Source organism: Emericellopsis atlantica (assembly GCF_019669845.1).
Source record: "Emericellopsis atlantica unplaced genomic scaffold F5Z01scaffold_9, whole genome shotgun sequence".
NCBI classification, from domain to species: domain Eukaryota; kingdom Fungi; phylum Ascomycota; class Sordariomycetes; order Hypocreales; family Bionectriaceae; genus Emericellopsis; species Emericellopsis atlantica.
Genome location: NW_025764711.1, coordinates 307,013 through 330,275, shown reverse-complemented (window position 1 = coordinate 330,275; position 23,263 = coordinate 307,013). Strand labels below are relative to the sequence as shown.

General features: G+C 56.4%; 9 protein-coding genes across 9 annotated transcripts; 4 read left to right on the top strand and 5 right to left on the bottom strand.

The window, feature by feature from the left end:
• Positions 1–726: 726 nt before the first annotated feature.
• On the top strand, positions 727–2,091 carry F5Z01DRAFT_619920 (chaperonin 10-like protein; the record flags this gene model as incomplete). Its single annotated transcript, XM_046261115.1, has 1 exon — positions 727–2,091. The coding sequence occupies one exon, from the start codon at positions 727–729 to the stop codon at positions 2,089–2,091; it is 1,365 nt and encodes a 454-aa protein (XP_046119535.1).
• A 153-nt stretch (positions 2,092–2,244) lies between these two features.
• F5Z01DRAFT_549535 (Rft protein-domain-containing protein) lies at positions 2,245–3,960 on the top strand. The gene has a single exon (XM_046260600.1). The coding sequence runs from the start codon at positions 2,366–2,368 to the stop codon at positions 3,935–3,937; it is 1,572 nt and encodes a 523-aa protein (XP_046119534.1). The 5' UTR covers positions 2,245–2,365; the 3' UTR covers positions 3,938–3,960.
• Positions 3,961–4,084: 124 nt separating this feature from the next.
• On the bottom strand, positions 4,085–5,970 carry F5Z01DRAFT_680635 (ATP-dependent RNA helicase DBP3; the record flags this gene model as incomplete). The annotated part of the gene is made up of 3 exons (XM_046265616.1): positions 4,085–4,238; positions 4,285–4,397; positions 4,450–5,970. 3 exons carry the CDS (start codon positions 5,968–5,970, stop codon positions 4,085–4,087), a joined length of 1,788 nt encoding a protein of 595 aa, XP_046119533.1.
• Positions 5,971–6,744: 774 nt separating this feature from the next.
• On the bottom strand, positions 6,745–8,569 carry F5Z01DRAFT_549588 (longiborneol synthase). Its single transcript, XM_046260601.1, has 3 exons — positions 7,980–8,569; positions 7,449–7,927; positions 6,745–7,399 (listed from the first exon to the last, which is right to left on the bottom strand). Exons 1-3 carry the CDS (start codon positions 8,310–8,312, stop codon positions 7,087–7,089), a joined length of 1,125 nt encoding a protein of 374 aa, XP_046119532.1. The 5' UTR covers positions 8,313–8,569; the 3' UTR covers positions 6,745–7,086.
• On the top strand, positions 8,566–10,099 carry F5Z01DRAFT_549814 (uncharacterized protein). Its single transcript, XM_046260602.1, has 2 exons — positions 8,566–9,652; positions 9,720–10,099. The coding sequence occupies exon 1, from the start codon at positions 8,828–8,830 to the stop codon at positions 9,611–9,613; it is 786 nt and encodes a 261-aa protein (XP_046119531.1). The 5' UTR covers positions 8,566–8,827; the 3' UTR covers positions 9,614–9,652; positions 9,720–10,099.
• A 500-nt stretch (positions 10,100–10,599) lies between these two features.
• F5Z01DRAFT_620005 (heterokaryon incompatibility protein-domain-containing protein) lies at positions 10,600–11,689 on the top strand (the record flags this gene model as incomplete). Its single annotated transcript, XM_046261122.1, has 2 exons — positions 10,600–11,478; positions 11,531–11,689. 2 exons carry the CDS (start codon positions 10,600–10,602, stop codon positions 11,687–11,689), a joined length of 1,038 nt encoding a protein of 345 aa, XP_046119530.1.
• Positions 11,690–14,084: 2,395 nt separating this feature from the next.
• F5Z01DRAFT_680632 (serine dehydratase alpha chain-domain-containing protein) lies at positions 14,085–16,328 on the bottom strand (the record flags this gene model as incomplete). Its single annotated transcript, XM_046265615.1, has 2 exons — positions 14,085–16,091; positions 16,236–16,328. 2 exons carry the CDS (start codon positions 16,326–16,328, stop codon positions 14,085–14,087), a joined length of 2,100 nt encoding a protein of 699 aa, XP_046119529.1.
• Positions 16,329–16,943: 615 nt separating this feature from the next.
• F5Z01DRAFT_680631 (uncharacterized protein) lies at positions 16,944–19,022 on the bottom strand (the record flags this gene model as incomplete). Its single annotated transcript, XM_046265614.1, has 3 exons — positions 16,944–17,026; positions 17,129–18,719; positions 18,927–19,022. 3 exons carry the CDS (start codon positions 19,020–19,022, stop codon positions 16,944–16,946), a joined length of 1,770 nt encoding a protein of 589 aa, XP_046119528.1.
• Positions 19,023–19,868: 846 nt separating this feature from the next.
• F5Z01DRAFT_549427 (uncharacterized protein) lies at positions 19,869–23,229 on the bottom strand. The gene is made up of 5 exons (XM_046260599.1): positions 22,490–23,229; positions 21,068–22,432; positions 20,507–21,013; positions 20,304–20,446; positions 19,869–20,256 (listed from the first exon to the last, which is right to left on the bottom strand). The coding sequence occupies exons 1-5, from the start codon at positions 22,793–22,795 to the stop codon at positions 20,064–20,066; spliced, it is 2,514 nt and encodes an 837-aa protein (XP_046119527.1). The 5' UTR covers positions 22,796–23,229; the 3' UTR covers positions 19,869–20,063.
• Positions 23,230–23,263: the final 34 nt, after the last annotated feature.

Here is a 23,263-nt window from a genome sequence, read left to right as displayed (position 1 = left end):
ATTTTTTGATAGAGGAAGTGAGAGGGCCCAGCGGCGGGGTGAGTTAATCCGGCGCCCGGGTCCTCCCGCGAGGCTAGCACTTAGCGCGGGGTCCCTGACGCGAGCTTGAGAGTGACTGGAAGTTGGGAACTTTGAACAGGCACGGGGCTGACCATTATATTCTACTAGTTATAAGGACTTTGGCTTGCGGTCATAGGAGGAGTAGGGGCACTGGTCCAGCTTAAGGCTCCTTTTCGACGCAGCAGACCCGCCACTCATTCGTCCGACGAGTCACGACGCGTCCACAGTCTAATTAGCGCCGAACTCCTCAAGTCAACTTCTCTGGCGCGTGTCACTGGGATCTCTGAACTCCATGTGGGAAATGGGCGGGTATTACCAGCAGCTTTGTCAGACATGTCAAATATCGATTGCCAGGAAGTGGCGTCGCTTGACGGCTGCCCCATCTCCAGTCCCCGCAGGAACAAGAGCTCCGGCGGTTGAAGTTGCGAGTCCATGACGTCGTCCGCGACGCATCACCGATTCATATCTCAACACATCGTCATTTTGACAGAAGGGCAGGAACGGGCCAACACATGATGACGCGGGAACTGGAGAGGGGGACGCGGGGTTTCGGAGTCGACGGTGGTACTTCTATCTGAGGAATGCTGCGAAACAGGCTCGTTTGTTCGACTGATCTCGCCATCTCCCCCCTACGAGCATCACGCAACACGAATAAAAGACTCCGAAATGTCAGTTAGTCAAGCAGCATGGCAGGCGGAGAAGGCCACGGGCCATAGCGACAACGCCACGACGCAGCAAGACGTCGCCAACTACGCGGAGACGGGCAAGGAGGGTTCTTCCATGAAGGCGCTCGTCTGGCAGGGCAAGAACAAGGTCGAGATGGTTGACGTCCCTCGTCCCAACATCCTCGAGGATCGCGATGTCATCCTCAAGGTCACCGGCAGCACCGTCTGCGGATCGGATCTGCACCTGTTGCACGGCTCCGTCGTGCAGATGAGCAAGGGCGACATCCTCGGACACGAATTCTGCGGCATAGTTGACGAGGTCGGTGCGGGCGTGGATAAGAGCAAGATCAAGGTCGGCAAACGTTACGTTGCTTCGTTCCAGATTGCCTGCGGACACTGCTTCTTCTGCGACCAGAAGCTGTCGTCTCAGTGCGAGAAGACAAACTCCAACACGGCAGAGAATGCCATGTACGGCGGACGCACCGCAGGCATGTTTGGCTACTCCCACTTCACGGGTGGATTCGCCGGTGGCCAGGCCGAGTATGTCCGCGTACCTTACGGCGATGTCAACCTTCTCGAGATTCCCGAGGATGTCCCCGATGAGAAGGCGCTCTATCTGTCCGATGTTCTCGCCACATCCTACAACTGCGTCAAGGACACTGCCGTCTACACCAACGACGAGGTCGCGATCTTTGGCGCCGGTCCCATTGGCCAGATGTGCGGTATCTTTGCTCTTGGTGAGGGTGCGAAGAAGGTTATCTTTGTCGACCAGGAGCCCCGTCTGTCCTTCGTCAAGGAGCACTGGCCCGTTTCTCACCTCGACAAGCTTGAGCTGGTGGACTACAGCAAGCTCTCCTTTGGCGTGACAAACAAGCCCACGGTCGTCAGCAAGCTCAAGGAGCTCTGCGGCGGCCGGGGTCCCGACTGTGCTCTGGAATGCGCTGCCGGCGAGTACGCCAAGGGCTGGATGCACTGGATTGAGATGATGACGGGCGCCGAGACCGACACGAGCGAGATTCTGAACGAGATGATTGAGGGTGTCCGCAACTACGGCCGCGTGGGAATCACCGGTATCTACGTCGGCTACACGAACCACTTCAACATTGGGTCTGTCATGCAGCGCGGCATCCGCGTGATCGGAAACGGTCAGGCTCCCGTGCACAAATACTGGAATGAGCTCCTTGATCAGATCCGCAAGGGCGAGCTGGACCCCCTCCAGATGGTCTCGCACCGCGTCAGGTTGGAAGATTTGGACAAGGTTTACTACAAATTTCAAAAGAGGGAGGATTCCATGCAAAAGGTCTTTGTGGAGACAAAGTTCTCCTTGCCCAAGGCTGATGGGTCGCCTTCGTTGACCACGTACTGAAGCACGAGTTGTGTTCACGATGTTTACTAGCATGGAGTTGGTGGTGGTTGACGAGGAGTTGTGATAACGAGTGACGAGTATATGGAAATGTAAATACAAAAGATTGTTCAAACCCTTGCTCAACCAAGTCTTCCAAGTTTCCGATACTGTGTGTGTGTGCAAAGGTTCCGGGTAAGCTTATTTCTCGAGTCGTACAAGCGACTGGTCCACAAGGCTACCACGTCTGACCTCGAAATACAATCTGACTTGAGCACCGCGCACCCGCACCGCAGCAATGGCTTCAGGCACGCAAAAACGGAAGGAAAATTCCAAATCAACGTCGACCAATGCCAAAAGTGAGCCAGAGACTACGCCATCGCAGCCCAAAGCGAGCGCGTTGCGAGGAGCCTCCTTACTCATCACTCTCCAGCTCATCTCGCGGCTCCTCACCTTCCTCTTCAACAACCTCCTAGTACGATTCCTCACCGCGCCTCTCCTGGGGCTCTCCACACAACTCGAGGTGTACTACTTGTCCGTGCTCTTTTTCGCCCGTGAGAGCCTGCGCGTCGCCATCCAGCGCACTGATGGATCCGGGCAGGCGGTGGTCAACTTGGGGTATGTCAGCGTCGCCCTCGGTGTCATTGTCAGCGTGGGCCTGGGCTGGATGTACGAAGGCTATGCGAGCACCGATGCAGCATTTCTAGCAATGTCGCTCAGGCTGTATGGGCTGGCTGCGATCGTAGAGCTACTGTCCGAACCCGTCTTCGTGCTCATGCAATCTCGCCTGCAGTTTGGCACCAGAGCCTTGGCGGAAGGTCTTGCTACGTTCCTCCGCTGTGCAGTCACATTTGGCTCAGCGGTGTGGGCAGAGCGCAGTGGGCGGGATTTGGGCGTACTGCCCTTCGCGTTGGGACAGATGGTGTACGGAATCGCTCTGCTGGTCGTCTACCTCGTCTCCGGTTATCGACTTGTCTCGCAACTGGGTCTATCTCTGTTCCCGCGACACGCAGGCAGTGGAAAAGAGTATGCGCTGAACGGCTATCTGTACCAGCCCACCCTCTCTCTGGCTGGCACGATGATGGCCCAGTCGGTGGTGAAGCACATTCTCACCCAGGGAGATACGTTCCTCATTTCCTTGCTATCGACGCCAAACGTGCAGGGTGTCTATGCTTTGGCGAACAACTACGGTGGCCTGCTTGCAAGATTCTTATTCCAACCCGTCGAAGAGAGTCTCCGGTCGTACTTTTCCCGACTGCTCACCCCCCCTCAAGCGAAACCTTCTATCTTGCAAGCAAGGGAATCCCTCAAGGGCATCCTGAAGATGTACATTTATCTGTCGATTGTCATCCTCACGCTCGGTCCCTTTGCCGCCAAGCCCCTGCTTGCTATCGTCGCTGGTCGCAGATGGCTCGGCTCTGGCGCAGGCGACGTGCTGGCCACCTATTGCTTCTACATTCCCTTGCTTGCATTGAATGGGATCGCCGAGGCATTCGTTGCTTCTGTCGCCAGCGAAGGTGAGGTGCACAGACAGTCAGTTTGGATGTTTGCCTTCTCATTGGTCTTCGCCGGCAGTGCGGTTGTCTTCATGAGAACACTAGACCTCGGTGCTAGTGGCTTGGTAGCTGCCAACTCGGTGAACATGCTGTGTCGCATCATCTGGAGTGCCAGCTTCATCAGAGGCTTTTTTGCGCGGCACGGACTGGCCATCGGATTTGGGGAGCTGTTGCCCAAGACTGCCATGGCATTGGCCGTCAGTACGGCTGGAGTCATGTTTGCCCTCAATGTTACGGAGGACGCTGAAGCTTTGCCCTTCAGATCGTTGTTCAGGGTTGCATCATTTGCAGTGCCCTTGGTGATATCCATGTAAGTTCCGTGCGTGATATTCGTAATCTATACTGACATACATAGCGCCTTCACCGAAAGAGAAACCCTGCGACGCGAGTATCTATCTTTCCGCAACTCGAAGACCAAGTAAAACGGACATTCTCCTCTCTAGCCAGCGACACGTCAAAGCCTAGTCGAATGTAATCTTGGTCGCCTTTTGTGTCATGTCCACGTCCTTGGCCCATGCGCCATAGAGGTCGTGCGTCTTCTTCTTGACGGTGGTGCCGAACTTTAGGAGTTCATCAGGCACGGGCTGGTTGGCGCCACGCAGAATGTTCACGAGACTATCCAATGTCAGCTTTGTTGGCGAGGGGCGAAATAGAGACTTACGATCCCGAGTGTGTCTTATCTTGTGTCGTGAAAAAGGTGATGGCCTCGCCTGTCTTGCCAGCACGACCGGTACGGCCAATGCGATGGACGTAATCCTCGATCGTCAGGGGGAACTGCCCATCGTTAGCTTTTGCATCAATGACATTGCCCAGCGAGTGCACTTACTGTGACGTTGATGACCAGCTTGACCTCTGGGATATCCAAGCCTCGTGCCGCGACATCTGTTGCCACGAGAACAGGCGTCTTGCCCTCCTTGAACGCTTGCAGACTCTGCGTCCTCTGCTCCTGACGCAGATCACCGTGGATACCGCCTACATTCACGCCCTTCCTCCTCAGGGTGTTCTCGACTCGAGTGGCTTCCTTCTTGTACAGGCAGAAGACCAAAATGCGGTCGTTGCGGTTCTTGCCCTGCTGGTACTGCTTGAGGATCTGTAGCAGACGGTTCTCCTTGTCGTGGCCCTCCATAACCTCGACTTTCTGAGTGATGCGAGTGTTCGCCTGGAGTTCTACGCTGCCATCCGCCGACTCCTTTCCTTGAACGCCAATGGTGATCTTGACGGGGGACACCATGAATGTTGAGGCAAGGGTCTGGACTGACTGGGGCCATGTGGCCGTGAACATGAGTGTTTGCCTGTTCTCCCTAGTAGGGCAAGCACCGAGGATGTTCTTGATGTCGTCCTCGAAACCCTTGTCGAGCATGCGATCCGCCTCGTCGAGGACGACAAACTTGGCGCCGGTCAGGTTCACAGTGTCGTCGGACATAAAGTCCTTCAGCCGCCCAGGGGTGGCGACGATGATATCCGCACCGCGCCTGAGGAGAGCGCGCTGCTCATCCTTGGACGCGCCGCCGTAGAGGCAGACGGTCTTGAGGTTGACCTTGGAGGCAAGGCCCTCGAGCTGCACGTGTGTCTGCATGGCGAGCTCGCGGGTGGGTGATACGACGACAGCCTTGACGCCCTTCTTGCCGATGGCTGCGACGCTCTCCACACAGGGCAGAGCGAAAGCCATGGTCTTTCCAGATCCAGTCTCCGCAACGCCGACGGCATCGCGGCCAGAAAGTGTGAATGGCCATGACGCCGCCTGGATCGGTGTAGGGGCCTTGAAGCCAGCAAAGGGCGAGGGTTGCTTCTCGAGGAGGTTTGTAGATGGCAGGTGGTGGAATTCGACGACCGGGCGAAGGGTGACCTCGGAGTTCAACGGGTCCGTGGTGGTGATCTGGTGTTTGGACAGGAACGCATCAATGTCCGCTTGGGGGACGTCGGTCAGGGTGATGGTCTGTTCGTACGAGCCGCTGATAACGGAGCCATTCGACACGGGTTCTGAGCCCTTCTTGCTTTTCTTGGACTTCTTCTCCTTCTTCTTCTCCTCCACCACCTCGGGCGCAGGTGCATCAGGCATCTCAGTGGACTCATCTGCCGCGGCAGCGGCCGCAGCCTTCTTCAGCTTCTTGGCCTCCTTGCGCGCCTTCTTCGCAGCCTTGCGCTCGGCTTCGTCCTGGTCGACATCGCCGTTGGTCTCAGTCTCAGCCTCCTCTTGACTCTTCTTAGCCTTCTTCTTGTCCTTCTTCTCCTTCTTCAGGCGAGGCTTGTCCGAATCGGCGTCGACCTCAGGCTCGAGGGGCTTCGACTTCTTGCTCGGGCGGACGGTGTCTGCCTCGTCGGCGACTTGACGCTTGGTGGCAGCCATTGTTTCTAGGGAGTACAAGGTGCAATCCTGAAGAGGAAAGAAGTGAACGTGCCAAAAGCTAATTGCAGTGGCGCGATTGTCGCAAATGGCGGGCGCTGGTCCAGCCGTCGGGATGTAAATTTTGGACGCATCAGGAAAAAAAAAAAAAATGGAAATTTCTTATCAGTCTTATCGATTGTGAGTGTAGCTTATCGCTGCCTGCGCCATCGCGGGGACGCTTTGGCGGTGGTGGTGGTGGAATCCCCACTTCCTGATGTTGAAGTTCAACCTGACCTGAGCAGCACGCTTCATTATCGCGCTTGACCCTGTGTCACCTTCGTCGCGCCTCCTACCGTCGCCAGTGGTGCCAGAACTCGATCGGGTTGGCCTTTGGGGAGCATAATGAAAGGCTCCGGCCGCCAAGTCGTCGTTGTGAGCGGATAACTCCCACATTAATAATTGCCCTTTACCCTGGGACCACCAGCAATACCATTCCAGCGCTTGAGAGCAATATCAAGGCGTCATTTTCCCAGAAACCAAGCCATTATTATTGGATGCGTCCCATAATCTCGGCGACAATGGACTAAGTGGGAAACCAACGCATGCTGACGATCATAAGAGTCGAGCGCCAGCGTCGATATCAGTCCTGCGAACAGGACCCTCGATTTTGCTGGGCAAGGGTACCATGCCGACCGCGACTCGTGGTTCGAGTTGTGGATCACACCATTCTCCATGCACTACTCCGTACAGTCTATGGATGCGTATCTCACCGACAGCAGCACATGTCCTCGTCGTGATTCGTCTCTAAAGATCCAATGCCGGGCCCAGTGAAAGCACGCCCATCTGAGTAAGTCTGGCTGGTTGATTGGTGGTCGTATCCGCTCCCCAAGCAATGTCGAATCACTTTAGACCAAGAGACAGGGACGCCCGCAGCGAAGATTTCGCAAGTATGTATCCGTAAGTAATGATTCAAGGAACCCGGCTGCTGCATGCTATGGTATCTAACGACGTGTGCAGAAATCCTCATCCTGTCATCGTATGATCCTGGCCGTGGTCAGACCACATGATACCGAAGGAGACCCATGTCACACCGAAATGCAATCAACCGAACCCAAGATATTCTCCAGCAGGCGGGCATCACTTCTCTATCCTTTCGAACAGCTCACCAATCTTGTGCTCGAAAGGCGCGAGAGGGTGCACCTCGCCTAGGCCGAGGTCGTCTAGCCTGTAGCGCACATTTGTCGTGTGCATGGCCATGTAGCCCCTCACGCTGTCGTTCCATGACTGAGCATAGATGCCGCGTCCCTTGAGGATGGCATCTACGCGCCTGGCGCAGGCAATTGCCTCGTCGCTTGTCTCCTGCAGAACAACTGGAATAGACTTTCTGGACACCTCCATGCGGTTGTGGATGTAGTTGCGGTCGTCACCGCCAAGTTCCTCCTTGTAAAAGCTGATACGTTTAGTGGAGGATGCGCCAAAGGCTACCGGGGAATACTCACGAGAGAACGTCATTCGAAATGTCGATGAAGCGGGCCATATCAGGAATGGCCTCCAGGAAAGCACCCACGTCAGGATACTGATCCTTTGGGTAGCAGAATACGGCATATGCCACGTTCATACCAGACATGTCGCGGTAGAAGTCGGGAAACTTGACACCCGCGCCCGCTGGCGTCACGCGCATGTTTTGGAAACCGCTGTGTCGCTCCAAGAGGTTGCTCGTTAGGAATTTGAGCACAGAGATCTGCAGCTGATTCGCTAGCACTGGATCATAGTGATCGTGCGCCTCCCGCAGCAAGGTTGCGATGCCCTCCAGCAGATTGTTTGGCTGCTTCTCGCCGTTGAAGAAGCGTTGGTGGAAAAGGGTGGCTTCCTCCATCATCTCGTCGTTCTGGCCGACAATGTCGTCATATTGCACAACTAACCACGTGAAAAGGCCGACGTAGCCTTGTGCTTCCACGGAGTGGTTAGGGTGCGCAAGCTGGCATTGTCAGCTGTTTGTCGAAGACCCTCTTGGGCATCAATGGACTCACAAGACCCTCGGCGTATCCCAAACGGAAGCCCTTGGCCGATATCCGAGTGTTGAGAGGGACGCCAATCTCGACGGCTCTTCTGTACATGTACTCCAACAGTGCTTCAACTGACTCTGCTTTCAACACAGGCGCGCCAGGATAGTTCAGCTGCTCCAACATGTCTTGGCATACCGGTCGACACACTGCCGCCAGGCGCTTGGGGTTCTTGGACAGATCATCTTCGATCAAGTGCGGCAACGCGCCTGGTGTGAGGAAGCCCTTCAAGGTGCTGAGCAAGCGGCCCATTAACCTGCTCCAGGGCGAAGATGAGGAGTGAATGCCATGGCGATACATGGTGAGAAGCGATGATTGCTGCTGCTTTGGGACGAGGCGGCGAGTGCTCCAGTGGCCCGCGGACGGACGAGTAGCCGCGGCTCTGGGGAAGAGAGACGAAGGATGACTTGCAACTGACGGGACCCAGAGGAACCAAGGGATCAAGGGTATGAGACACAAGTTCGACAACGGACGGACGCTAAAGTGGGAGGGATACGAGTCAAGATTCCCCGAGAAACAGGGCACCACCTAGCCTCTTTATTCTACGCCCTCCGTTTATCTCTGGGCTTCTCATTGTCCAGGTAGAGAAGCAGGGAGTGGGGACCGCCACCGCAAGCTCTCTCTATCGACCACTGAGCAGATGATGCCCTCTCGCATGGCGACGAAGTTGACCGTTTGGCTTGAAAAGATCGCAGGCTGCTGGCTGCAAGACCACGGACTTGAGGCTTCAAGCCTTTCCACCAAGGTCCCTTGTGTGCTTGGCGGCAGTTGAATGGCCCGCGAACAGAGGAGCTTCTGCACCGCGGACCCAAGGAATGCGAGTCTTGCATGCGCGAGCAGGGGAGTGCCGAATCGGATTGAGTTTGGGGGCCGCGGCGTGCAGTCTTCCAGGATATACAGTACATATGTGTGTTGTCCAGTCCGCTAGACTTGGGGCCATGCGTGGTGCTGCATGGTGTTCACTGTTCATCATTGTCGAAAACGATAAGGGTGTTCAACATGGGCAGTTTCCGAGTCTGCATCCAGTTTGGACTTCGTTGGTGGGGATAACAACAACAAGTGGATGCTTGACTCGCTCGCGTTTCCGGCATCAGATTTCCCTGATTCCAGAGTTCACTGCCGTCCTCCTACTAATTAGCGCAGAGCGCAATCAGGGCACGGAGAGTCGGAGACAACCTCAAGATAATAGGTCAAGTGGGCGAGACACGCGCACGTGCTATACTAGTACGTACCTATACGTAGCTAGGCTAGTGTTCATATTACCGTGTGGGGTTCTACGTACCCCGGTGGAGGGAGGGAGCCAAGGCAGAGAAAACGTCTTCAGAGTGAAGACCGAGAGAAATGGAGCCTGTCAGAGGAAACCCGAAATTGGTCAAGACTCAGCAATGAGGAGTCAGCGTCCCAGACGATGGCATGATCCTCCGTTCAACAGCCCCTCGAGCCTAAGAGGACGCCTGCCGACTTCGCTCAACGCGCCTCTCGCTGCGCTCAGACCCCCCCGCGACAAGGAAAGGTGCCTTCGTACGTTCGTCAGGACCGGGGCCAGATTTTCATCAGTTATCACAAAACGAGCAAGTGAAGGCGTAGTCAGTGCTGTATAGCGCTCCATATAAAGGGGCAAAACGACAAAAAGCCTCTTGGTGAGTGGAGAGTCTTGGCCCGTCATTTGCAGAAGCGGTTGCGCTAATGTACATGTGCCTTCTTCAGCAAGGGTCGAGGACCCTGGTCTGCCCGTCACTCACCCATGCATGATGATAAGTCATGTGGATTCTCAAAAGTTGACCGCATCTGAGGAAGCCTCTGGTCGTCCACTCCAGAGAGACGGCCGCCTCAAGACTGAGTCTGGCGACGGTGCGCTGTGCGCTGTGTTCACTGTCCATTTATCGCGTTACGCCCCCCGGCATTTACTCCACAGCAGGGAATCCTGACATGATGATGCTTGGCCTCGACGAACGTGCTGTCCTTGGGCCTCGACAGGACCATTTTATCTCCACCTCGGTCGTGCCCGTCTGGCGCCTTCGCAACTAGTGCCTCCACTGGAGCGGCAAGAGGCTGGTAGTTAGTGCGATTCCTGGTTCCCATCCCAGGTCTTCTTGACCGTACAAGTGTTGTATCTCTGTCAAAGCGCGGTCCACGAGCCAGGGACCCTCGGCTTGTCAAGACATTGTGCCGACGTTTGAGCCCTCAACAGGTGAGGAGAAAAGTCTTTTGGGCCGGGGTCTATCCCACGTTTGGTGCCGTATAAACCCATGGCCGTTCCGCCAGTCTGGTTCCGATAATTTCTGTTGCATATGATGCTGCCTCGACCGACCCAGACACATGCACCCGATACTCCGTACGTACTGCTCACTACGCCTATCCTGGACTCCCACCGGCAGCCCTATCTCCACTACAGGTGAACAACGTGTCCGACCAACCATCGGCATTTAGCCCTCGCAGAGTGCTGGTTCGAGGAGGGGAACCTGACGCCGCAAAGTCTTCTCCGAACCGAATACGCATCAGGGTGGACATTTCCGAAAGTCCGAAGCCGCGGCCTGCAGCTCCAAGTACACGACCGACGGACCGACCGACAGCACATGAAGGCATCATGAGTAACACGTACCGACGCCTAGACCCGGCCAAGCAGGAGTTCCGTCTCCTCGAGGTGCAAGCCGCCCGCACACTCGAAGAGCCCGTGGAGTGTCGACTGATCACCGCCCGCCTGACCGATGACATTGACTTTATCGCCCTCTCGTCCCTCTACGGGGACAGGGAGGAGATGGACAGAATCTGGCTGAGCGGGCGAAGTGTAGCGGTGCCAAAGCACCTGGTCTCGGCACTGAAGCATATCAGGGCCGTCTTCTTCCCCACCGTCTCGAAGCGATATCAACGAAAACCAGCGAGGAAGCCGCATGGAGCGCCGAGATGGCTGCGGCAGCTGTTCGGGCTCTCGAGCCACAAACTTGAAGACGAGCCGCCACGCAGTCTTCGGATCTGGATGGACCTCTTGTGCGTCAACCAAAGAGACGAGGCCGAAAAATCGAAACAGCGGACCGACATGAAGGCCATCTACCGCTCGGCCGAATTGGTCGTTGGCTGGCTCGGCGACAAGCATCCTCACACCGACGTCGCGATGAACACGCTGGCCGAGATAGAAGACGCAATGCCCGCCAAATGGGGCGATCCTGGCGACAGGGAGAAGCATCCAGAGGATTATGCGCCAACGCATCGCTGGGCAGCAGGCATTGCCCACATCTGGACGGATGCACCAAAAGGCATGATCCCCTTTCAGATGCCACACTGGGTCGGATGCAACGACTTTATGGGGAGGCCGTACTTTCAACGACGGTGGATCCTGGAGGAGATTGCCATGGCGAAATATCCTACTTTCTTGATTGGGGACAACATTGTTCCCTGGAAGCAAGTTCTACGGCTGAACAGGATGATGGAGGAATTCAAGAACTACCCCTCCAATGTCTTCCCAAGGGTATGGCGCTTTCTCCCTTTCTGCACAAGAGTCTCACAACTGACATGTATAGGAATATGCCGACCTGATCGCCGACCTGCCCCTCGAGACGGCGCACAAACTGCTCGACGAGTTTGCAAAGCGCGAAGCGCTGGAGGAGGCCAGGTTGCTGAAAGAATGCGGGCAGTTTGAAAGCCGAGGAACCTCCTCGACACGTTCGCACGATGGCTGAGAACAGCAACGTGCTAATTATTTGTCTGTCTGCTCGTTTTGCACGCGCACGGTACGCCACGAGGACGCGTTCTTTTACGTCTGTTCTCCATGGATTTCCTTCGAATTGGACGGGGCGTTGGTCAAGTCAGGATACCCCAGGTTACTCTTTACCTCAATTGCATTACTTACGAGCTTGTTCCATCCATCCTCGTGGTCAACAGCCCACGACCATAGCTACGTATCACGGGAGGGGTATAGCAGCGGTGAACGAGCAGGGGAATAATGCGGGCTCGACAGCGGACAGTCCGCTATAGACGGCGTGAGCCGTACCGCGCGGGGGCCCGAGCCGAACTGTCATTTCAGCCGACCTTTTTCGGTCTCGGTCTCAGCCTATGATTGTGACCCAACGTCGGACACAGGGTTCAAGTTGATACCTGATACCTGGACATTGGCATGCTGACTCCTACAATCGGCTTTAAGGAGCGGGAGAGCCAGTCGCCAGATCCTGGACCATGGGTTTTGGCGAAGCTAGACTAATTAGGCCATCTGGGACCGTGGGACGAACTGCCATGAACGAAACTGGCTCCAGTCCTTGCTCCTTTGCGTCTGCTCCACATCATTACCGCCTGTTTCTGCTTACCGTAACAAGTAAGCAGCGCCAAGGAGCCACCTATTTTATACCCACACTATCCGTACGTATTCATGAATCATGTGCCGTCTGGTGTGCGTCCCACAGGTAACTCTCAAAGATCCTGGGGCAAGAGGGCAATAATTAATAGCAAATGATGGATCGTGGCTCTAGAAACACTGCGTGCTGATGCGATTGGGTACTACGTACCACGGACTCTGCTCCTTGTCATGACCAGGAGACGTCGTACGAACGATCGGTGTGATCGAGCAGGTGCTCCATGTCCATGTCTTGAGGTTTTCTTGGGCAGGCTGCAGCCGCTGACCAGTCTTCTGGCGTGGTTGACATGTTGTCTCGGCTCCACAAGCAGCGCAAAACGGCATGCATGAAGCAGCAGGGAACTCAAGTTCTCCACGGAGGGCGGCAGGCAGCTAGCTAGCCTTGCAGGACGAGCTGTGGGAACTCGTCGTCGTTCGTTGCCCAATCCTAGTTAGATCCTTCTGTTCATGCAGGACTCTCTCCTCTCACACGCATGCTATACTTGCCGCTGCAGGGGTGCGGTCTGGTGTCGACGTGCGTTCTCTGGAAAGTCTTTCAACGCGTGGCCTCGTGGTGCGGCGAGCACGCACATGTGGTCCGTTTGTACGATCCGTACGGAGTTGATCTAATGGCTCGGTCCGTTGTGCCAACACACCTCGAGCTTCGCAGGTCCTCGCCTCAGGCGGTTTCGGCGTGGCAGGAAAAGGTCGAGCGGCCAGTGACACAACGGTATCCTGATAATCTTCCATCATGGCGGAATATACTCAACATCGAGTGGGATTAATAATGGCTCATCCAAGCAAGGTCGCCCTGCCCCCGCGGCTCTGACGTGGCAGAAACATGTTCGACGCCGCAGCTCTTTGTGGGGAAGATTTCCGCTGTTGATGACATGTAATAATATAATAGACTCCATCGTAGGTACGTAAGTTTGGTTGCGAGGCTCCCGTGTCACCTTCGGTAGGCTTATCAGGCGTATTGGCAACGTTACCGTCACATGTTTGACCATTGTCGCTAACATACATCCATCCGAGGACTTTGGCATGATAGCCGTATGTCTCGCATGCACAGCCCTCCTCGATGGCACTCCTTGAGCCCTTGACCATATCTCCTCACTTGAGATTCGCACGACCGGGGTAGGGAGCAAATGATGGCAGATCGGTCTTTGATAGTCTTCTGGGCTCCCGATTTTGAATCAAGATTGTGCTCCTCCAAAGGCTAGCTATCCTTTTCCCAGAGCGCAATGCTCGCGCAACTCAAAGCACGAATCTGTTCGCCATCGCTGCCCACGCTGTCCTGAAGTCCTATCCAGATGCATGCCCCTTTCAGACATGGCCATTGGGTCCATCCCCATACTACCTTGAAGATCGTCAGATATAGATGTCTTCAATCTAGATCCAAAACCGTGGCCATCTCAAAAGTAATGACCTGTCTATTAGTTCCAGTCATATACGCATACGTACACGCGTTCCTCTCTGTCGAGTGAGATATGACAGGAACCCACGTGTCAAGTCTACATCCGCAGCAGGCGAGACGCGCGCGACCCAAGATGTCGTCTCATCCTTGGCGTGAGAAGTGACGAACTTGGCTGCGCAGGCGCACAGCTTGGAGGCTTCTATTGCAGCTGCAACGGTCATCGCTTCTCAACTTCGTCTGAGCCGGCCAGGTGCTCGGTGCAGCAGGAGAGGGGGTCCCACGATATGGCATTTTCTAATGCCGCGCAATCGTATATAGAAAAGGGCACCTGTGTCTAACAGTCTGGCACACTGACAGGGATATTGAAAGGCACGCTCGTCGCCAGCCCACTCAAGCTCGTCTCCTTGAACTCATTCCTCATGCCCTTGGCCGTCAGCCTCATGGCGGCAATGGCATCGTCCAGCCTGACCTTTTGCAGCTTGGCGTCGCTGCTCAGGGCCAAGTTGGCGCTCGAGATGGCCTTGATGGCACCGAGCGCGTTGCGCTCTATGCAGGGCGCCTGGACGAGGCCACCGATGGGATCGCACGTCAGGCCCAGGTTGTGCTCGATGCCAATCTCGGCCGCCTGCTCGATCGTCTGGGGACTGGCGCCCATGCACGCGGCAAAGGCACCGGCCGCCATGGAGCAGGCGACGCCGACCTCGGCCATGCAGCCGCCCTCGGCGGCGGAGATGGTGGCGCCTCGCTTGTACAGCATACCGATGGCGGCGGCGGTGAGGAGGAACGTGGGCACGTCGCGCTCAGGGTCGTCGCTGACAAACTCAATGACATACTTGAGCACAGCGGGGATGATGCCGGCGGCGCCGTTTGTGGGCGCTGTGACGATGCGGCCACCGGCGGCGTTGGTCTCGTTGACCGCGATGGCATACACGGTCAAGTAGTCCATGGTGGGAAACGTGGTGCGACGAGTGGGCGACGGGCTGATGGGATGCTCTAGGGAACCGTGGATACGGGGGATGCGGCGGTGGCCCATTGCCATGTCCTTGGGCTTGTTCACAGCGAGCTGTTTCATTGCTGCGCCGCCCGAGAGTCCGGGCATTTGGCTGTCGCCGTCGTTGTGTCGATGGCTACTTGGCTTGCCATCCCCGTTTTGTTGAGAAAGTGACGGGTATAGACCTCTTGTCAAGCGTCGGTACAGCGCGGGAGCACGTCGATGCAGCTTCAGGGAGCCTGGCAGTGTCTCCTCGGTTGCCTGCACGCCCTCCAAGATACTTTCGTCCATGACCTGCCAAATCTTGAAGACCTTCTCGTAGATCTCTTCGTCCGTGTGGCCAAGGCCCTTTTCGTTTTCATAGACCAGCTGGGCTATAGTCAGGTTGTGCTTCTGGCACAAGGCCAGCAAGCTCTGCGCATCGTGGAAGGGATAGCGTGGACCCTGGAACGAGCCCTCGTCGCCTGCCTTGGGGTCAATGCTGGAGGTCTCATCGTGTGCTTGGATCGAGGTTGGCCCCTGGTGCTGCTGGTCCGCTTGGCTCGGGTCTTGTCCGAGCATAGCATGGGTTGCCGGCTCAGCACCGCCATCAGGGAGAGACCTGACTTCTGCGCCTGTCTTGCGGTCGCCAGCCGCGTCGGCACGCCTGATCTCCTTGTAGTACATGTTCTCCGCCAGATCGACGGGGTGTTGCTTGCCACTCGCTTCCACATCGGCGGGCGACTCAGCGGCATCCTCACTGCCCTCAAGCTGCTGCCCTGGCGCGATAGATAAAGAGCCGTTGACAACGAATCCACCTCCCACGCTGAACATGTCGTTGCGTGCCAGAACATAGCCGTCCTCATCAAAGACGGTGAACCGCATCCCGTTGCTGTGCAAAGGTAGCTTGCGACCCCACTCCCACACAAAGTCGCGACTGTAATCAAAGTCCACTTCCTTGCCCTTGCCATCGGGCAGTCTGCGACCCAGGTAGAGCTTCTTGGTCGTCTTGATGTCTGAGAAGCGCGTGGGCACATAGGCAGTGTCGACAGTCTCCACATCCTCGCTCTCGAGGCCAAGCAACAGGGCGGAGGGCGTCATGTGGCCCTCGCCCGTCAGTGCCAAACTGCCATAGATGGAGACGCGGATCTTATTGACTTTGTGCAGCAGACCAGCCTCGAACAGATCCGCGACAAAGATGTTGCCAGCGCGCATGGGCCCCACTGTGTGCGAGGAAGAGGGCCCGATGCCGATGGAGAAGAGATCAAAGGTCGAGATGACGGCATGCTCGTGATCCGCTTCCGTATAGGTGCCAGTGGCCTCTTCAGCCGGGGCCTTCAACGATCTCGTTGTGCTGAACGAGCGCTTCGCCTGCCATGATGGTGGTGGTGGTTTTGTTGTGCCGGCTAACAGCCGCTGCTTGGTGATGGGCCTTGGCGGCGCCAGATGATGTGTGCATCGCGACGAGGTCGCCATTGAGCGCTGCAACGGCGCCGAAGTGAGTCCATTGGGTACCGAGCCCTGTCGGGGTGCCTTGAGACGCCTCATGCTGAATGATGCCAGAGAAATTGATGTGTTGAGAGCGCGTGGAAGGAAACATTGAACCATTCAAGATTTGACGTGGTGGTCTCAACAGATAAGCCGGGCAGTATCCGTTATCCGTGCCTGGCGCTTTAGCTCCAAAGTTGCTTGGGCCTATTTTGGGCGGTGAGTAAAGGAAGCGCGGCGATTGGTCAATGGGGGGCTGTCCATCAGGGGAAAGCGGGTACACGCGGCTGGCCGCCAGCGCCCGCCAGCACCAGCACCAGCGGCCTGTTATCGGCATTCAGCAGCGCTAGTCAGGCGCTGGGGACTGCGCAAGTACAGCAGCTTCATCCACCAACACGACATCGAGGCTCCAGTCTTTGGACATTCGCGCGGTCATCAAGAGCATTGTGTTACGCAATCTATAGGAGATTTAACACGGAATTCAGAAAACGAGCTCCTCTAGCTCGAGATTTGTTACATTATTGCATCATCAGGCAGCTTCATCATGCCCTCTCCCACCCCCCCTTATCCGTAAGCCACACCATATCTGCCATCCCAAGACAACACACATGATACATGATAAATTCGACAAACGACGCGCGACCACCCTTTATTTGCAAAGGACGCCCCCTATGCCGTGATGAGTTAGACCCCATAGTACGTAGGACCATCTGGAGCCTGTCCCATCGTCCCCGTTCAAACCCAGTGTTGTTGTTGCTGCTGCTGTTGCTGCTGCTGCTGCTGCCCCTGGTATACACTCTCCGCATACAACGAAGGCGCTGCTTTGCGGTCACCATGTGCGTCAATCGGCGGTGCGACCTTGCCCTGCCGTCCAGACCGTTGGTCGTACGAGTGCGCGCCGCTCGATCCATCTCTCGAACCCTTGCTGGTGCTCTCGTCGTCCAGCACCACCACCATCCAGATGCCAATGGTCCCGTTCACACCGCGCAGCGGCGTGCAGTGCAGCCACCGGAAGCGCCCACGCTGCTCCGCCTCGGGCGACGACTTTCGACGTGTCGACGTGATCCAGCGCACCCTCGCCGTCACACCCTGTCCCTCATTAAGTGCCTGGCCGATCTGGTCGCGCACACGTCCAGAGCCGCCCACGCGTGACAGCAAAGGGCTCTGAAGCATGCCCGGGACGCGTAGACTGGGGGAGGCGAAGAGGATCTGCAGGTTGGACGACGGGCGGACAAGTAGGTAGTGCTCGTATACGCCTGCCAAGCGTCCGTTGGAAGGACTAGAGGCCGGTTTCGGTGTGCTCCCGGGCTGTGACGACATGTCGAGCACGGCAGGTGTCGCCTGCGGTGACGGCTGAGGCGTGAGGTCGTCCTCGATGACGAGGTAGGGTGTGTTCCAGTTCGCATCCTGTCCATTCCCGTCGTGGTCGCGCATCTGGTGTATCGCTCCGCCGTGACGACGCACCACCTCCAACTCGCTCGTGTCCAGCATTTCGCCCAGTGCCTGGCAGCATTCCAGGGAAGATTTAGGTGCCTGGTCCTTCCTATCGATGCCCTGTTGCTCATCCTCCACGATACGCCTCAGGCCATCCATCTTGGTGCAATCCTTGACCAGGCCGGAGACATCAACCTGTGCACCCAAATAGTAGCGCACTTTGCCCTTGGAATCGAGTAGTGGCGCGCAGAGCAGCAGATTCATAAAAGGTGAGCCATCCCGGCGGTAGTTGAGGAAAGTTTCAATGTGCTCCTGTCCGGCCTTCAGCCGTTCCCTAATCCTCTGCACGCTGAAAGGGTTCGTCCGAGGTCCCTGCAGGAAGCGACAGTTGCGCCCAATGGCATATTCCATACCATACTGTGTCGTGCGGTGGAACTCGTCGGAGGCTAGGATGATCGGGTTGTCGTGTCTCGACGGGTCGCTGAGGCAGAAGACCTCAGCCAGGCCCTCGGATGCGTCGCGAAGATCCGTCGGCATCGAGCCCATAATCTTTCTCCGCATGGAGAGGCTCACAATGTCAACCCAGACATCGGTGATGAATCTGGGCAGCTCTTCGATGGCCAGCGTCTCAAACGCAGCATCGTGCTTCTCTTGGAGGGTTCGGTTGACCGTGTCCATGTTGCTAGCATCCCCTTCCGCGAAATCGTGGCCATCCAACGTGCCCAGGTTTGCAATGACAGAGTTGGCGTATCGAATGGCGCGCACCGCCTTTTCGGTGCTCAGGTAGTATCTGAGGAGCGCTACCGACCCAGGGCGGGAGCGGGACAGGAATCGCGAAAAGTCGCCGAGCAGTCGCGGGTCCTCCAGTATGCTCCTCATGTGCTCCTTGGAGAAGAGCAGGTCGGATCGGTCCTCCAGCGAGTATGCCTTTGGGCCTTGGCCCTGTTCTAGAGGCGCCACAATATCAAAGCTGCGCGGGTCGTACTCTTCCTCCTCGAGCGGATGTAGGTTGTCCTCCTCGCTTGCGCCCTTGACCTGCAGAGCTGGCAGGTATGATGTTGCGTTGGTGTCCCATGTCTCGGCAGACGACCCGGCCAAGGAGCTCGCAGAGGTCCTCGAGCGCATGCTTCGAGAGGCGACCGAGGCGGTATACCCTGACGCCGTCTCGCCATTGGGAATCAAGTCATCGGCGAATCCGTCAAAGTTCAGCGATGGTTCGCGCGTGCTGCCAGGAGCTGGTCAGCTGGGGCTCAAGCTGGTTGCCGCAATTGGCCATGGCGCAACATACCTCGAGGCGTTCGCGCTGGGTGTTCGACGAGGCACGCCAAAAGGGTCGGAGCTGCGCTGGCTCGCGCGCGATCGGCCATTGCTCTCCGCCATGCTCGTGGGACGTTGGGCGGCGGGCGTCATGGAAGGTCTCCCCAATGTCGATCGGTTCCTACTGTTCGGTGCCCTGACAAGCGAGGGCGTGCCAAAGGGTGACATGTAAGATATTATTATACCACGGACCCAGGCGCGGGCGAATTTACGATTATTACCAGTCACTCGGCCCAGCATGCAGCGTGCGACAGGGGTCTGGCTGGCTGTCTGTCTGGTTCGTCGCGGTCGTCGAGGCTCGAGCGTCGAGGCACAAGCAGAGCTGCAGAGGCCCAGGGACGACGCATGCCGATCGGGACAATTTTAGCCCTCGGAGGCGCGACTCATGCCTATCCTTGATGTCATCACATTGTGCGCCAGTGCGAAATTGTCACCGTGGCCCTCTCCCCGGCTCATTAGCCAGCTGCTGTCCGGCTGTCCAGTGCTCCGACTTATTGGACTAGGCGCGTGGGGCTGGCATCGCTCAACTGCCTAGCGTCGATGTCTGCAAGGGGCACAGTCACCACGCATACACTAGCGCGCGTGGCCTTGCTGGCTCGTGGTGATTGACTGATTGTGCAGCGATCGTGGGACTGGAGGCCCACGCTCGGCAGAAGCAATTTCGTGAGTGGGCATCACCACCAACGATACGAACAAAGAAGCAATCGATGAGCATCGCATATAATGCCGCTCTTGATCTTATACTAGTCAATGACCCCAAGGATCAGCGAAAAGACGAGGGTCTGCGTCGGAGCTGCTGTATTGCATCATGACGCCAGTAGTCGATGGCTCAGAGCGCCTGAGACAGCATCGCGTTTCTCCGAACTAATAACTTAGGTCTTAACATCGTGGACAGCCAGTCTGACAGGCGCGCGTTGTGGGGCTTGAACCCTGGAGCAGCGAGCATGTCGTGAAATTCTGACAGTTGGCCAAGGAAAATGGCAATGATGGCATTGATGTAATACCTCAGGTCCTCAGGTAGCAAACGGACTAGCAAGATGCCGATGCGCAGCTCGTGGCTTCGGGGGGAACGAGCTTCCTGTTCTTGGCGCTTGCTTCAGACGGCTATTGTGTAGCACCATTCCCGTCGACACTCTCCTTTTCCTTTTCCTTCTTCTCGGTGGTAGTTTGCTTCTCCCACATGGCGTGATATCGCCCTTGCAGCGCCAACAGTTCATCGTGCGTGCCGCGCTCCACGACATCACCCTGGTGAAGGACCACAATCTGGTCAGACGTGGTGATGGTCGACAGTCGATGGCTGCCATCGTTAGCAATAGGTCAGACAAGGCTTTCCCAAACACATACGCAATGGTGATTGTAGTTCGTCCCGCCGTCACGCGCTCGAGAGCATCTTGAATCTGCCTCTCTGTGTGAGAATCAAGTGACGCGGTGGCCTCGTCCAGAAGCAGGATTGGCGAGTCTTTCAGAATCGCACGTGCAATGGCAATCTAGAAGCATTCAATGTCAGTACTCGGTGGTCCACGATGAGAATTGTTAAAAGGACTCACACGCTGTCGTTCGCCACCGGACAGTTTGAGGCCACGCTCGCCAACCTTGGTCTCGTACTGTTCGGGGAAGGACTCGATACGATCGTGGATATTGGCAGCCTTGCAGGCGTTGTAGACGTCCTCCACCGTAGCCCCAGGCTTGGCATACAGCAGATTGTACATGATGGACGCATTAAACAGCACCGTGTCCTGAGGTACGACGCCTATGTTCTGACGAACGCTGTCAAGCTTCAGGTCTCGGAGATCGTGACCGTCAATGGTGATGCCGCCGCCAGCTACATCATAGAACCGGAACAGCAACCTCAGGCATGTTGATTTTCCGCTGCCCGACTCTCCGACAATGGCTGTCTTTGTTCCTGGCGCCACGGTGAAGCTGATGCCCTTGAGCACGTTCTCATGCTTCTTGGTTTGGTAGGAAAAGGTCACGTCGTGGAAAGCGACTTCGCCTCGAGGAGACGAGAGTGCTACAGCGTCCTCCTTCTCGGCCACGTCAGGCGTTTCGTTGAACTTGTTGAATCATGTCAGCTGCATCAAATCATTCAGGCTGCTACAAAAGCTTACCAGCTCGAGTAATCTCTCCGCCTCGATCAGATTGGTCTGTAGCATGTTGAAGTAGGTACCGAAGAAGTTGAGAGGGCCCTGCAGTTGCACAAAATAGTTGATCAGACTGACAAAACCACCGACAGTCTGCTGCCCGATGGAGATCTTGTATGCGGATACGGCCACCAGAAGGGCGGTGCCCAGTGTGAAGATGGAGCTTTGCGTCAGATTCAAACCGTTCAACGACCACACGACGAGCTGCTCGGCCTTTTGTAGTAGACGAACATGATCGGTGAATCTCGTCGTTTCCCGTTCGACGGCACAATTATGCTGCACAGTCTCGTAGGCGAGGATGGCGTCGGTCCTGACAGCCTCCATCTCGCGGCTCTTTGTCGTCATGTCTCGCCTCTGTCGGCCACGGTACTTGGCCACGTAGATGGTGAGGAAGACATAGGACCACATGATGAAGAAGACAATGATGGTGTAAAAGGCATCATATTTGACAAAGAAGAGCACGCCCGCGACGAAAATGTCAACCACCATGGGGAACACCTGGAAGCAGAAGCTCTCCAGGAAGTTGTTGATGGATGCGCCGCGGCTGAGAGCACTCGTCACCTCGCCAGTCTTCTTGTTCAGGTGGAATTCGAGGGACAGCCGGAGGACGTGTTCGAATGCTGCCGAAGACAAACGACGGAAGAGAGACTGCGAGACAGGGACCCATAGCACACCTCTGGCGGCACCGATGAGGCCTTGGTTGCCTTGCAAGGCGCGGTAGGCGACGTAGAGGATGATGTTTTTGTAAGGGATGCGGCCTTCGCCCAAGGAATCGACGAGGACACCCAGCTGCAGCGGAGCTAACATGTTGACCGCGCGCTGCAACACCATGAGAATAAGGCAGATAAGCACAATAGCCTGGTACAGTGGCGAGTCTTTGGGCCAAAGGTACGGGAAGAGGACTCGGAAGCCAGCAAAGTAATCCAGCCAGCCCGTGCCAGACACTTGCGTCCTCTTAGCTGCGCTGGGAGCCTTTGCCGGAACGCTGCCGTACGACTCGGCAGAGGCATGACCATTCTCCAACAGCGACTCTCGCTCCTCCGGAACAGATGGTGGCTCGGCAGGTCGCAGCTTGTAGTCCCGGATGATCAAGGTGGCAGCCATCAAGAGCAGTGCGACGATCCTGCACGATCCCAGAGTATCGATGGCGTGGATGAAGCTGCTGGGCACGCGCAGGTATTCTGGCACAGAAGCGAAGATGCCGAGAGTGGTCGCTTCAACCAGCGTCGCTATCAGCCATGCCCAGCAATGCGCCGAGCCTGGGGTCCACGGGCCTTCTGGATCTGGCAGCAGCCCAGCCAGGAAATACAACAGCACAGCGACATGGGACGCCTTGAGGTTGGTCAGAAATCTCCATTACCCCGGACATAAACACAACGATCCACGTACAATATAGGCGCTGAAGGGAAATTCGATCTTGCCACCATTTCCAGACAAGTCAACCACCGCTTGGCGGACGGCGAGCACGATGCTGGCGAGGAGCAAGAGGGACAGCACGAGCTGCAGTAGCCATATAGGTCTCGTGAACTTGCGCTTGATGATTCGCGCATCCTCCTTCTGCTCGCTGCTCGGCACCGCGTGGCGCGAGGCGCCTCGACGATCGCGGTAGTACTCAAAGGCCTGTGCCCCGAGCAAGGTGAGAATGAGGAGACATGGGTAGAGATAGAAGACGATCCTCAGCCCTGATTGATCCATCCTCCAAGAACGCAACTATTTCGATGAGAGGTCCAGCAAGGTTCACCGACGAGGCAAGAGTGATGGGTGTTTTTCACCGAGGTAGGTGTGTTTGGCTGACTAAGCAGTGTTTGCGGGCGAACCGGGCTGGCCTGAATTGTGCTCAAAGGCGAGCATGCATGATAAAGGGGATAGTGTTTGACAAGACTTCGAGTGCGAGCGACGTGCGCTCAATCTTCAAGATTCGCAAAAAACTTGAAGGCTCGAATGGCTGGCCAGGATCTCGGCCGAGGCGATCGGGTCCTTGCGGAAATGGTTACTCTATCTTACTTACCCTGTATGGTCTATGACACATATGGTGGTCAGAAACGTGAGGAGACCAGGTCAGCTCTTTAGCTTGAGAGATTCGGACTGGTTCCAACGTACAAACTAGCATTTAGGCGTAATTCAGTCTCAGGCAACGCGTGCTTTTAAACTGTAACAGACCGG